Here is a 12,024-nt window from a genome sequence, read left to right on the forward strand (position 1 = left end):
GCTGTCCACAAACTAGCCTCACCAGCTCCTCTAGCTCTTAGTGCCACACTTTCCTCTGTCCCCTGTTGGGTGTGGACATTTGCTTGCTAGTCCCAGGACCTGTGGTGTGGCCACACCTGCCCAGATTCCCTAGTGGATGTGGTTGTTGGCTTTGCCCTAGAGGGTGAGCATTGATGACAGCTGTGCTTTCCTCATAGGACCTCTGGCGGATTCGGAGCCCCTGTGGTGACTGTGAAGGCTTTGATGTGCATATCATGGATGACATGATTAAGGTAGGACCCAGCTGAGCTGTGTCCCACTCCTGTCACATCAGGCCCCTACAGGAGCACCATCAAAGTGTGGAACATGCTGACCACCTGGGCCACATGCTACAAGGCCAGTTCTTGACCCATGCTCTGATCCCTGAGTTGGAATCTGGGCTTTGGCCCAGGTGTCTCCATGCTATGCATCTGCTTCTGCATATTAGCAGCCTGTTCTCTGTTGGGACAATCTTTCCAGTAGGTGTTTGGAAAAGGTCCAAGTGAACCAGCTATATTCACTTTAGGAACTCTATTCCACAGGAGAGCACCAGAGCATGGTGAGGGATATATAGGGAGGGCCACTGCAGTATTATTTATGCAGTAAATCTTGGCAGTGCCCTAAATGTTCAAAGGTAGAGGGTTGGGTAAATCCCCAAGACCCACGTTCTCCTGTAACCCAGGGTGGTCCCCAAAGTGCCAGTAGTACATATTGGGGTCTGTGTTGATTGAAGTAAGAAGAGAGGACACACCTGTGTGAGAAGGGTAGGGCAAGGAACATATTCCCATATTTATGTGTTAAGAAAACTCACATATACATACAGGAAAAGGGGAAGAATAGTGGAATCCCAAAATGTTAGTAATGTGGCTAGGAAGTGGTTCATTTTTTCCTTCTTTTGCTTATCTTTCTGTCCACATTTTTCTACACTGATTGTAGCTTGATTGCTTGTGTAAGCATTTTTTTGTAAGTATATAAATCCAGTGGATATTTTTTAGTTTGCCTCTTACTTGCCATTCCACAGCAGACTACAGACCACTTTGTGCTTCTGGAAATGCTGCTGCTTCTCTGAGCTAAGATGCCACATGGTCCTGGGTCCCTTTGTTCTCTCTGGCCTTTCCCCAGGCTCCTTCCTGGACTCCTTCCCCCACTCTTCTCCACTCCTGAGAGGTCGTGTGTTCCAGTCCTCTCTCAGGTCATGCTCTGGACCCCTGCCTTCCCTGGCTGGTGCCCTTAGTCCTTCAAGAGCACGGGGATATCTCAGATACTTTGACCTTTCATTTCCACAGCTCCCTGCTCTTCCTGCCCCAATTTGGCTACCTACAGTGCTCCCCAACTTAGACCGAGGGCCACAAAGTACCTGACCAGCAGGCATTCAGCCAGGACCCGGGTATCATCCCCAGCAAGTCCTTCTGCACCTGTGCCAGCGTTGGCCATTAGGTTCTGTGAGCTTTTCAATGAGCTTCAAATTGCTTTGTTTTCCCACTGCTGCTGTCCTGGTCTGGGCCACCATCATCTTTCCCTTGTTACTGTGTAGACTCCTGCCTCTCCTGTTCTAGGCCTTCCTCCACACAAAGCCCACATGAACTTGTGGATTCTAAATCTGGCCTCAATCTTTCCCTTGGGGAAACCCTGCAAGGCTCCTTGTAATGCTCCCAGCATGCCCTCATCCCCTGCACAGTAACTGCTCTGCTCTTCTGCCTCCTGTACCCTCCTTTCCCTACTGGGTTGTACATGCTTTTTTGAGCCCTCTACCTGGCTAATTCCTGTTTAACCATCAGGATCCAGCCCAGAGATGCCCTCCTCCGCTGGCTTACCCTAGGCCATTCTGTTTACCCAGCCCCCATTCTCTCCTGCATGACTGGACTTTTTCCCCAGCACTACAATGACTTGTTCAGGCATATATCTCACCCTCAGGACAGGGAACCTTACATAGGGAGGTCAATCCAACTCAAGCTGCAGTGGTAAATCCTAAGGGTATGAGTGCCAGGTGCTTCCATATGTAGTCCCTTGGTCCTCAGAATAGCTCAGGAGCTAGGCATTGCCATCCTCTTTTTTAAAAAAAGCGAAAATGAGGTGTAGAGAGGTTAAGTGAGGGCCAGTGAGTGGCAGCAGGGATGGGAGAAGCTAGCTGGTCTGTACCAGGCACCTGGGACTGTGGCTGTTACCCCAAAGGACCCAGGCCATGGAGGGGAGGGGAACCACTGGACTGCCTGCTCTGTCCCTGCAGATTCCCTGATCTTCTTCTCTTCTCAGCATGCCCTGGACTTCAGGGAAAGCAAGGAGGCTGAGCCCCACCCACTGTGGGAGTACCCTTGCCGCAGTCTCTCCAAGCCCCAGCAGGTCCTGATCTTTGATTTTCGGCAGCCAGTTCCCCAGCAGCTTGTCCATGCTGAGGGCTCCATTGAGCTGAGGAGGTGAAGTAGATGGGCAGGGTGGGATGGGTGAAGGAAGTTGTGGGGGGCCCACTCTCCCTGGCATGGCTGGCTGAGAGACCCTTCCTTTGGCCCACTTGCAAATGAATGGGACAGTTTTTCCTTGTCTCATCCTTGCTTTTCTTTGTCTGAGTGGCTCTGAGTGTGTAGCAGGTCCTCATGGATTTTGGGTATGGTAAATGAGGAGCCCAGGTTGGGGTCTACTCATCACCGCCACCACCTCTTAGGCTCCTTTTGAGCCAAGTGGCATATTGGATCACAGCAGCAGAAAACATCAATTTTATAACTGTGCTTACCCACTGGACCATTTTTTTCTAGAACTCTTCTGGGAATTAAAGCAGGTTAGGAATTGTTGAGGCTGCTTGTTGCAAGATAGTCAGACCCCCATCCTGCTCCAGCTCCCTTCTATAGCAAAGGTGGCCAGGAGCCTGGGGCTCCTTGGGCTTCTCTACTGGGGGAGGCAGCACTGGCCCCTCACAGCTCCCGTGTGAAGCCTGACCTGCTGTCCAGGAATCCAGGGAGGGGCTTTCTGGGCTGTAGTGGCCGGACTGCACTCCATAGCCTCCTGGGCTGAGCCTTTCTGTGACCTCAGGCTAAGGAAGATTTTCCCTCCACAGTGGTGCTGGTCTGTCTGGTATATTCCACTTGTCTAGCCAGGCTGTAAGGAGCAACTATGGCTTTGAGCTTGTGGCTGAGAGCACAGACCCCTTCGCTCTTGCTCAGCTGTTTCCATGTGATCTTTAGATGGGGAGTTTTAGGAGCCTCTTGACTGGATAGGATGGAAGTGGGGAAGACCAGGGGTCTCTGGAAAGCAGGGTTGGGGATAGTGGCCATGCCTATCCATCTCTTGTGTTGTTATTTCTGTTTGGCCCAACACTCCTTCCCTCCTGCCCCTCCAGGTCTGGAAGGAACCATGGGGCTGTGCTGTGGATGGACTACCACCTGACCCCAGACAGCACAGTCAGCACTGGCCTCTTGAAGCCTGCGGATGAGGTATGCTGTATGCACTGGGTCCCTGAGTGTGTTCCGCTCAAGAGCAGGCACTACTTGGGGGTGGGGTGGGTGGTGCCGCCCTGTGTCGTGGGCATGTGTCAGGAGCTTTGCAGGCCAGGCAACAGCTTGACAGTCATCCTGGTGACCTGGCACCTAAGCTGTGTGTAGCTGGGGCCGGAGGCACCCAGAAAGGGGATTGGGGGCCCTCACTTTCCCCACATGCTGTTCTTCCCAAAGGGGGACTGCTGCTGGAATCCCCACTGCAAGCAGGCCGTGTACTTCTTCAACCCCACACTGGACCCCAGAGTGGCACCAGGTGGTCCCCAGATGGTCACCTATGCTGTGGAATTTAACCCCCACACCGGAGACATCAGCTTGGATTTCAGGCTCTCAGATGACCTGGGCACTGTACACTGACCCTGGGTTGAGAAATAAAGTGGCCCAAGGCTGTGAGTGGCTTGTGGCTCTCTTGGGTAGTAAAGGGTGTCTAGTCTCGGCTCAGAGGAGCCTCTCCCACCTTTGCATTGTCGACTCCTAGCTCAAGGTGTGGCAGGCAACTTGGGCTGGTGCTTGTTGAACACATGGGCAATTGAATTTGGAGCTTGGAGGGGGCCAAGAAGTTTTTGGTAGGGGCTGTCAGTGCCCCTGCTTCTGGTTTGGAAACACTCAGAAAACTCTAAGGCAGTCTCTCCTGATTTACTTGGAAGGGAATAGCTGCCCAGAAGTCCAGCAAGGCTGAGGCAGGTAGACTGTCCATGCCCCTCTCTTACTGGGCAGTGGCAGGGGTGGTTGCAGTGTGGATGGTGGGACCCTACCTTGCCCATCTTGCTCTCTGGGAAGCACCAGCTCCCAGCCTACCTGGGAGGGCTTTCTATGGGTGGAGACAACTCACCAGGGCTGGGTCCTGGGTTTGAAGAGTCCTGGCCAGAGATAGGTTTCCTTCGCCCAGCTGCATTTATAAGTGTCTGGGTGTCTGGCCTCTTTGTGCAGCACCAGTGGGTGTCCTGCCAAGATCTAAGACCTGGAGACAGGCTGCTTTTCAGAGGAGAGAGAGGAGACTTCCAAAAGCTTTCCTAAGATACAGACCCAGGAAGCCAGCCATCAGGAAAGGGTGCCAAGAGGTACATCCTTTTCCTGTGTAGCTCCTTACTGTCTTTGGCTTATGTCAGAAGGACCCACCATCCCCTTACAAATCTCTGGCGCAGATGAGTGCAGTGCAGAGGCCCCTAGCCCCAGCCTTGCTTCACCAGGGTAGGCCAGAGAATCCCGCTGAGGCCACACCTTTGTTTCTCCCCCACACTTGAGGCCCTCTTTTGCCATTCACCTCAGTTCTCAGGGGAAGGGAGACACTAAGAACCACAAGGAGCCGACTTCCTAGGACTTCTGGGTGAGCTCAGGCTATTCCTGTGGGTGAAGGCTGAAGAGGCATTTGCCCCATGGTCTCCAGCCTGGTTGTCTGCCCTGAATTCCCTGCCCAGGGGTCTGGAGTCAGAGCAGACCCAGTCCAGCTTGTCGTTCAAATAAATGGAGAACACCAGCCTTGAACCTCACAGTTTATTTTCTCTTCATTATCCATCCTTCCTTTCAGCACCAATAAAGGAAGAAAACACTCCTCTTTTCAAAATATTTTATCAGGTGTGAAGATTGTTTTTCTTCTAGGGAAGAACCATCTGGATATATATTTGATAATGTTTTTACCAAAACTTTAGGTATGCTTACCATATAAAACCCCTTATCCCATAAGGATACAATACAGAAAAAAATAAGGAAATTAAAAAAGTGTTTTTTTTTTTCTTTTTTAAAACAGTATTTCTAAATCTCGGCAAGTTAATACAATAGTTAAAAAGCATCAAGGTTGCTATTCATACTTTATACTCATGGTGGTTTTGAACAAATGAAAATGGACACTCCTTCTTAAGCTGAACCCACCTGCCTCATGGCTGTTCTTGAGTTGCTGGGCCCAGGGCAGGCACAGAACCTGGGCTGGGGATTAAGATTTTACCCCTGTGCCCACCTCCTCCCAGGCCTAGATGTCACAGAATCTGAGACCCTGGAAATGCTTCTTTTCTCTCTTTAAAAAAAAAAATCAAAACAGAAACATCTGGCTTGTCCACAAGCCCTGGGAGTCACAGGCATGATGAAGTGTGAGACTGGGTGCTCCTGGCCTCCTTGCCAGGGACATGCCATGGCGGGCTGTGCTGTGGGGGGCTGGGAGGGGCAGAGGGGAGGCAAGACACAGAGACTGAGGCACAGGGAGGTGAGACTCGCCTAAGGCCGCCCTGTGAGTAAGGAGGGAGGGAAGCAAGTGGCCCTGCAGCAGACCTCCTCCCCATGCTCCTCTCAGAGGGGAGATGCTCTCTGGGAGGAGCTAATCTGTGCTGGCTTTTCTCTGATTCTGGAGCCCCAGCTGCCTCTGCCCTGGTGCTGGCCTGGAGATCTAGGGTTGAGTCCTCCCAGTGGAGTCTTGCCTTTGAGTACAGATTCCTGGCTGCTGCTGATTCCATGAAGCTTGGTTGAAGCCCTGGAAGGCCAGGCCCTTGGAGGAGGGCAAGGGTAGCCGTCAGCAGTGAGCCACCCCTTCCTGGCCCAGGACTGCAGGACGGGCAGGGCTGGGAGCTTGGGAGAGGGGAGGCTTCCAGGCCACGAAGCCCTCAGCCCTGCGGCTCACCAAGCCCAGGGCAAGCCAAGGTCATTGTGGATGGGCCACAGTTCCATGGCACGGAGCTCCCCAGACTCTAGGATTGTCCTCTCCCAGCACAGTGCCTAGCATCTTGCTGGCTGCTTGGCCCCCCCCTGGATCCCCCATGCAGCTCAGTGGATGACAAGGCACGGCGTCAGCACTCCAACACCGGGAGGCTTCTACCAGCAGGGTCCTGGTGCTCCCTCCCCAGACTTGCTGGGCAGAGCTGGCTTGGAGCCAGGTTGGAGCCAAGGTTAGGGTGCTGCAAGAAGAGGAGACCAGTGAGGGTGTCAAAAACAATCCCCGGGTGGGTCGAACCTTGCACCTTAAAACTGAAAAACCCCTCTTTGTGTGACTCCAGGGAGAGTGCCCATTGTCTGTTTTAAAAGGCAGGTGGGCAGAGGCAGTGCTGAAGTGGGGCAGGGAGCTGCAGGTGTGGAGCCACTGGCTGTTGATAAGCTTTGTCACAGCCAGGCCTGGGTGCCCAGGGATAGCCTGGGTGGCTGGGGACAGAGGGCTGTGTGCATCTGGACGCCAGCCAGTGTGGCTGCCTGTTCTGACCAAGCAGTCCTGTAGCCTTGTAGCCCCTCACATGCCCACTGGGGAGTGAGAGGTGACTCTCTGAGCCTCTGCCCCCTTCCAGCTTGGGGTGGAGAGTGCTGGTGCGAGGGGTGGGCTGGGGCCCAAGCTGCAGCCTCTCCCAACCAGGGGCAGACAGATAGTTCCTGAGCTCAGCCAGCACACAGAGGAGGAAAGCCCCTAAGGAAGGATTGGTCCCGAACCAGAGAGGTGTCCGGAGGGGGTGCTACAGAGTATCAGGCAGAGAGGAGGATGTGTTGGTTTTGATAGAAGAGAAGAAGCTACAAATCTGTATCATTTTCAAAATCAGCACCCCCCCATATGCTGTGAGTTCCCCTTCTGCTTATAAAAAAGGTGGGCGCTTTCTCCTCGGAGTTGGTTTATGGCTCCACTCCCCAGGCTGTATCTCCAGAGGAGCTCCTGGGGCTGGCTGGACCTGGCAGGACCCTGGGGTGCCTGGGCTAGGGGAAGGGACCCTGTCTCAGGGAGAGCAAAGTTCTACCTAGAGACTTGCAGACCCTTTAAAGTGAGGGGTTTTGTTTGTTTTTTTTTTTAAACTTTTTATCTTTTAAAATGTAATCGCCCTTGAATGCAAGACCCTGGGGAAGAATCCCAGGCTTGCTGGTAACTGGACACAGCCCTCGCGGTCCCTGCTTGTGAGCCGCCCTGGACTGGAGGCGGAGCGCGGCGGCCCGTGCCCAGGAAGCGCTTCTTTGGCTGGTTCTGATTGTGTTTGGAGTTTGGCCTTGGGTGAGGCCCGAGCAAGGGGTCTGTGGGTTATGGCGGTGGGTGGCATGCGGGCAGCGTGCGTGCGAGGGTGCATCATGCGAGACAACACTGGCAGCAGACGAGAGAGGGAACCCTGGAGGAAGCTTGAGAAGAGATATACAAAGAGTACATAAACCCGGGTCTCATACTATCCCACGGGTTACAAACTAGGTTGTGCTGTAGATTTGTAGAAAACCACGGTTTTGAAAGAATGGCACTGGTTAGGCAGCTGGGGCCTTGGGCCCAGCCTGACTTTCCTGTCTACAGTGCGTACCTAGAGGTGCAGGCAGCGCTGCTTCTGGGCTCACTGGGGACTGATGGGTCCCCTCTCCTCTTGTCCCTCCCCCAGCACTGGGCACTCACTGGAGGGGACGGGCCCAGGGAGGGGCTGTGGCTCAAAGGCTGGCGAAGGCCCCACTGCTCGGACTGCCAGACAACTTTGCGGATCTAGGCCTCCTCCTCTCCAGCAGACACCATCAGCCTCATGGCCACTGGGAGGTGGTCAGTCAAGCCTGACAGCTGGGTGATAAAACTGAATTCTTCCACCTCCTGTTGGGGGGGGAGGGGAGAATCCTGATTAGACCCATGGGGTGTCCTTCAGAGGGGCCTGGGGGGCAGGGCAGGGTAGCCTGGGCACTCCAGGTCTGGGGCCTCCAGGCTGGGCTGGTACTGAACTTCCTGAAGGCAGGGCTGGGGCCCAAGGGCTCCGGGGGGGGGGGGGGGGGGGGGGGGGGGGGAGCTCTAAAGGTCTGTGGGAGTGGCAGGCCTCATTTTAGAAGAGATTGGGATAGGGGATCTGAGAGTGCAGGTGAGTGCTCTGGAGGGGTGCAGAGGCCCATGGGCAGCCCCAGGCCCTGCTCCATTCTGCCCCTCCCCCACCCCAGACTCACGACTTTCCAGTCCAGGCACAGCCCCTCCTCGGAGAACAGCATGTAGTCGATGCGCCTGCCATTGCCCTTTAGCAGGTCCTTCCGCCCCTTCTGGCCTGCCCCAGGGCTCTTGCTGGTTGGGAACGCCAGGTACTCCCTGCGGCCTTCTTCGCTCTCCAAGACCCTGTGTATATAGCAGGCAGGTGTAGTGGGCAAACCCCACACCAGCCCTCCCCACCCCGGGGCCTCAGCAAGTCCAAAGTTGGGGAGGAGTAGGCCAGGTGAACCTCTGGGTTTAAGATATCTCTTCCCTGTGGGTCCAAAAAAGGGAACTGAGGCAGAGAGTTACCATACGACCCAGCAATCCCACTCCTAGCTGTCTACCCAGAATAATCAAGAGCAGGGACTCAGACAGATAGTTGCACACCAGTGTTCATTGTTGCATAATTCACAATATCCAAAGCAACCCGAGTGTCCATCAACAGATGAATGGGTCAACAAAATGTGGGCTATCCATACAATGGAATATTCAGCTGTAAAAGGGAATGAAGGTCTGATGTACACTACTACATGGATGAACCTTGAAGACATGTTGAGTGAAATAAGCCAGAACAGAAGGACAAAGATTATAGGATTCCACTTATATGAAATGCCTAGAATAAGCAGATTCATACAAACAGAAAGGTGATTAGATTACCACAGGGGCTGTAAGGGTGGGGGAGGGAAATGGGAAGTGATTGCTTAATGGATTCAGGCTTTTTGTTTGGAGTGATAAAAAAGTTTTGGTAATGGATGATGGTGATGGTTGTGCAACATTGTAAATGTGATTAATGCCACTGCATTGTACACTTAAAAATGATTAAAACGGAATTCTGTGTTATATTTGTATTGCCACAATAAAAAAAATTATTTTTAAAGGGGTGGGGAACTAGGGATAGAGGGAAACTGAGTCAGAACCTACAACTTCCTGGCTGGACTGGGCCACTGCGGTCTATTACAGAACTGTCCCATGCCCCCTTGGGTCTTCTGAATGAAAACATGTATCAGAGCAGTCATTGTGGCCTGGACCCTCTGGCCAAGTCAGGGATAGCACCACCTCTACTCCTTTCCCAGCAAGGCTCTGCTCTGAGCCAGCAGGGCCCTGTTTGGGAGAACTTGGACTTTGCAGTGAGCCTTGGACTTTGCAGGGGCTAGGGAAGCCAAGAGAGCACCCGGACCCCACTCTGCCAGTTTGTTCCCAAGTAGCTGTGTGTGCAACCTAGCTTGTGCTGCCAAACTCAGCCTCCATTTCCTCCTGTACGAAACAAGAATGGTTGCCCTGGGTCCCAAGACACTTAGGGGACTGGGCATGCCAAAGAAGGAACCAAGGTTGGCTGGGACTTTCACCCTGCTCTCAGGGTAGTCAAATAATGGGGGACTTAAGTGCCACCTCAGATCACACAGTGAGGACAGAGGGCTTGGGTGGGTGACTGGCATCATAGCCAGGAAACAGGAGTGTGCCTGTTTCCTGCGTGCCAACTCTAGGCCCTCTCCCAGGAGAGGCGGGTGTGAGCCCCAGCACAGAAGGCCAGGGAGGGGCACTGCCAGCCCTCAGCCCCATTAATGCCAGATGGATTGAGAAGGTGCCTGAGCAGGCACAATCAGCAAATGTGGGTTTCTATAACGTTTTTATCAACCTTAAGAGAAATACACTAATGACATTCAGAGCATCATTACATCTGAGAAATATAATCCATTACCATCCTTTGCCTTTGATAATTAATTCCAGCCTCAATGATCTGAGAGTTACTGATAGTCATTTTTTAATCATTTCATAAAAAGATAATTTTCTCGGCATAGGATGATGTTTCAAATTTAGTCTATAATCTAATTAATTGGCTCAAATTAGCTGCAAGGAGCCATCACTGTGACTGTGCAGTCTCAGGCTGTGAATTATAAATTAGTTCTGCTGTTGGCCTCTCAAAAGTGTGCCCTTTAGGAAAGTTTCATCAAGGTTCAAGAATGAAGTTTGGCTGGGATGGAATTGTCTCTTCTTTGGAAACAATCGGTTTATGTTATCTCTGCTTGTATTTTTATTTGCTAATTAGTGACTATAAATGCTAGCTTCCTTGAGCGGATGCCATGCCCAACAGTTCTTCTGTAGGAGTCTCAGCAGCCCTGGGCCTCTCCTCCCCTTTTCCTACCCAGAGGGCCCAAAGGCAGGCTGGGGCTAGGGCAGGGCATTCTCCGGCAAAATGATCCCGAACTCTGGGTGCTAGGTTTGGAAGCGCCCCCTCCAGGGGCCCCAGGGCCTAGTTTCAGGCTTCTCAGCATCAGCCCCTGAGGTGTGAGGGCAGCAACTCCATGTGCCCAGCCCAGATTGAGAACTGGAGGATCTCAAGGGCTTCCTTTCCACCACCCAGGGAGCTCAGTGTGAGGCAAGGGGCAGCCTCTGGCAAACAAAAGCTCCCTCGGCCTAAGCCGGGAGGGAGGGAGTCCACCCTGTCCGACTGCAGCAGCCTGGGTACTTACTTTTGCAGGTTGTCAGGGGTGCATACGTCCTCATCATAGAGGCCATCAGTGTCCAGCAGGGTACCTGGGAATAAGAGGCAAAAGCCGTCACACCAGGCAAGGCCCGGCCAGCCTCAAAGAGGACTTCTGTAAGGGAGGAGGGAGAAATGAGGGCATCTGCTAGTCTGGAGCACTGAAAGGGGCCCTTGTCCAAGATGGGAAGGTCCCGATGGTCTCTCCTCAGAGGACTATGCGGAGCCCAGCTTTGAGGTGGTGTCAGGTCTCAGCACAGTAGCCTACTGGCCTCAGCCACTACCCCTTTCCCAACCCACTCTCCCTCTGCCTTCCACCCCAGCTCCTCCACCTGGCTCCAACAATCTCTGCTGCCGTCTCACCAATGGCCCATGACTTCTCCTCCCCAGGCCCGAGGCGGCAGGGGTCCTTGTAGTGTGTAAACAGGGAATGCTGCTGCTCCAGCTTGTCATCTGTCAGGGAAAGAGGTGGGGAGGAAATGCCATGGCGGACAGGGTATTTGGCCTGCTTGGCTGTGTCCCAAAGGGCCTGCCACTCATGGTTCTGGCCACTTACTCCTCCCGGATGCTACCAGGTAACTGCCTCTCGGTGGGGTCTGTGGTTTATCTGCCACTGGTTTTCTGTGTCCTTGAGAAAGGTCCCCACCCTCAAGCTCTTGTCTCAGCTTTCCTGTCTGAAGTGGTGGTCATGGTCCCTCAGGCTCCAGAGGACAGTAACCTTGAGTCCATCCTAGACCTGTGGCAAGCCCAGATAGGTGACCTGGCTGGGACTCCTGCCTCTATTTACAGACCTGGGTGCCCAACCCCAGGTTCCCATTTGTCCTGCCAACTAGTCAAGGTCAGAAGGGCCTTCCTGAGACTCCCCAAGGAGAAGGAACTAAGTGGGGCCTGACCGGTGAATGCTGGGTCCCCACCCTGACTCAGGAAGATCCCAGAGCACCAGCCTTTGGAGCTCCCCCCACAGCTGCAGGGAAGACATGGCTCACACCCCCATCCCCACCCCATCCTGGTGTCAAAGGACTGTGTACTTCAAGGTCAGGGCACCCTCTCCTCTCACCCTGGAGTGGCACCATTGCTTAGGGATGCCTTCCTGGTCTTGAGCAGATGGAAATAGCTGCCACCTGCTGACATTAGGTGAGAGCACCACCCTGAGCTGCCAGTCA

The 12,024-nt window shown here is 53.5% G+C and overlaps 2 protein-coding genes across 10 annotated transcripts in view; one reads left to right on the forward strand and one right to left on the reverse strand.

Annotated features, from left to right (window-relative positions):
• The window catches only part of PRMT7 (protein arginine methyltransferase 7), a 110,749-nt gene extending 106,853 nt beyond the window's left edge, over positions 1-3,896 (forward strand). For all 9 annotated transcript variants that reach the window (XM_077132817.1, XM_077132816.1, XM_077132810.1 and 6 more), the window contains 4 exons: positions 198-272; positions 2,272-2,432; positions 3,350-3,443; positions 3,681-3,896. In XM_077132817.1, the coding sequence (XP_076988932.1) occupies positions 198-272; positions 2,272-2,432; positions 3,350-3,443; positions 3,681-3,860 (510 nt within the window). In that variant the 3' untranslated portion in view covers positions 3,861-3,896. The remainder of the gene's footprint in view (positions 1-197; positions 273-2,271; positions 2,433-3,349; positions 3,444-3,680) is intronic.
• An 809-nt stretch (positions 3,897-4,705) lies between these two features.
• The window catches only part of SMPD3 (sphingomyelin phosphodiesterase 3), a 103,960-nt gene continuing 96,641 nt past the window's right edge, over positions 4,706-12,024 (reverse strand). The window contains exons 6-9 of the mRNA XM_077132818.1: positions 11,225-11,314; positions 10,851-10,914; positions 8,361-8,523; positions 4,706-8,019 (exon numbers count right to left, since the gene is read on the reverse strand). Of these exons, the coding sequence (XP_076988933.1) occupies positions 7,918-8,019; positions 8,361-8,523; positions 10,851-10,914; positions 11,225-11,314 (419 nt within the window). The 3' untranslated portion in view covers positions 4,706-7,917. The remainder of the gene's footprint in view (positions 8,020-8,360; positions 8,524-10,850; positions 10,915-11,224; positions 11,315-12,024) is intronic.

Source organism: Tamandua tetradactyla, chromosome 16 (assembly GCF_023851605.1).
Source record: "Tamandua tetradactyla isolate mTamTet1 chromosome 16, mTamTet1.pri, whole genome shotgun sequence".
NCBI lineage: Eukaryota > Metazoa > Chordata > Mammalia > Pilosa > Myrmecophagidae > Tamandua > Tamandua tetradactyla.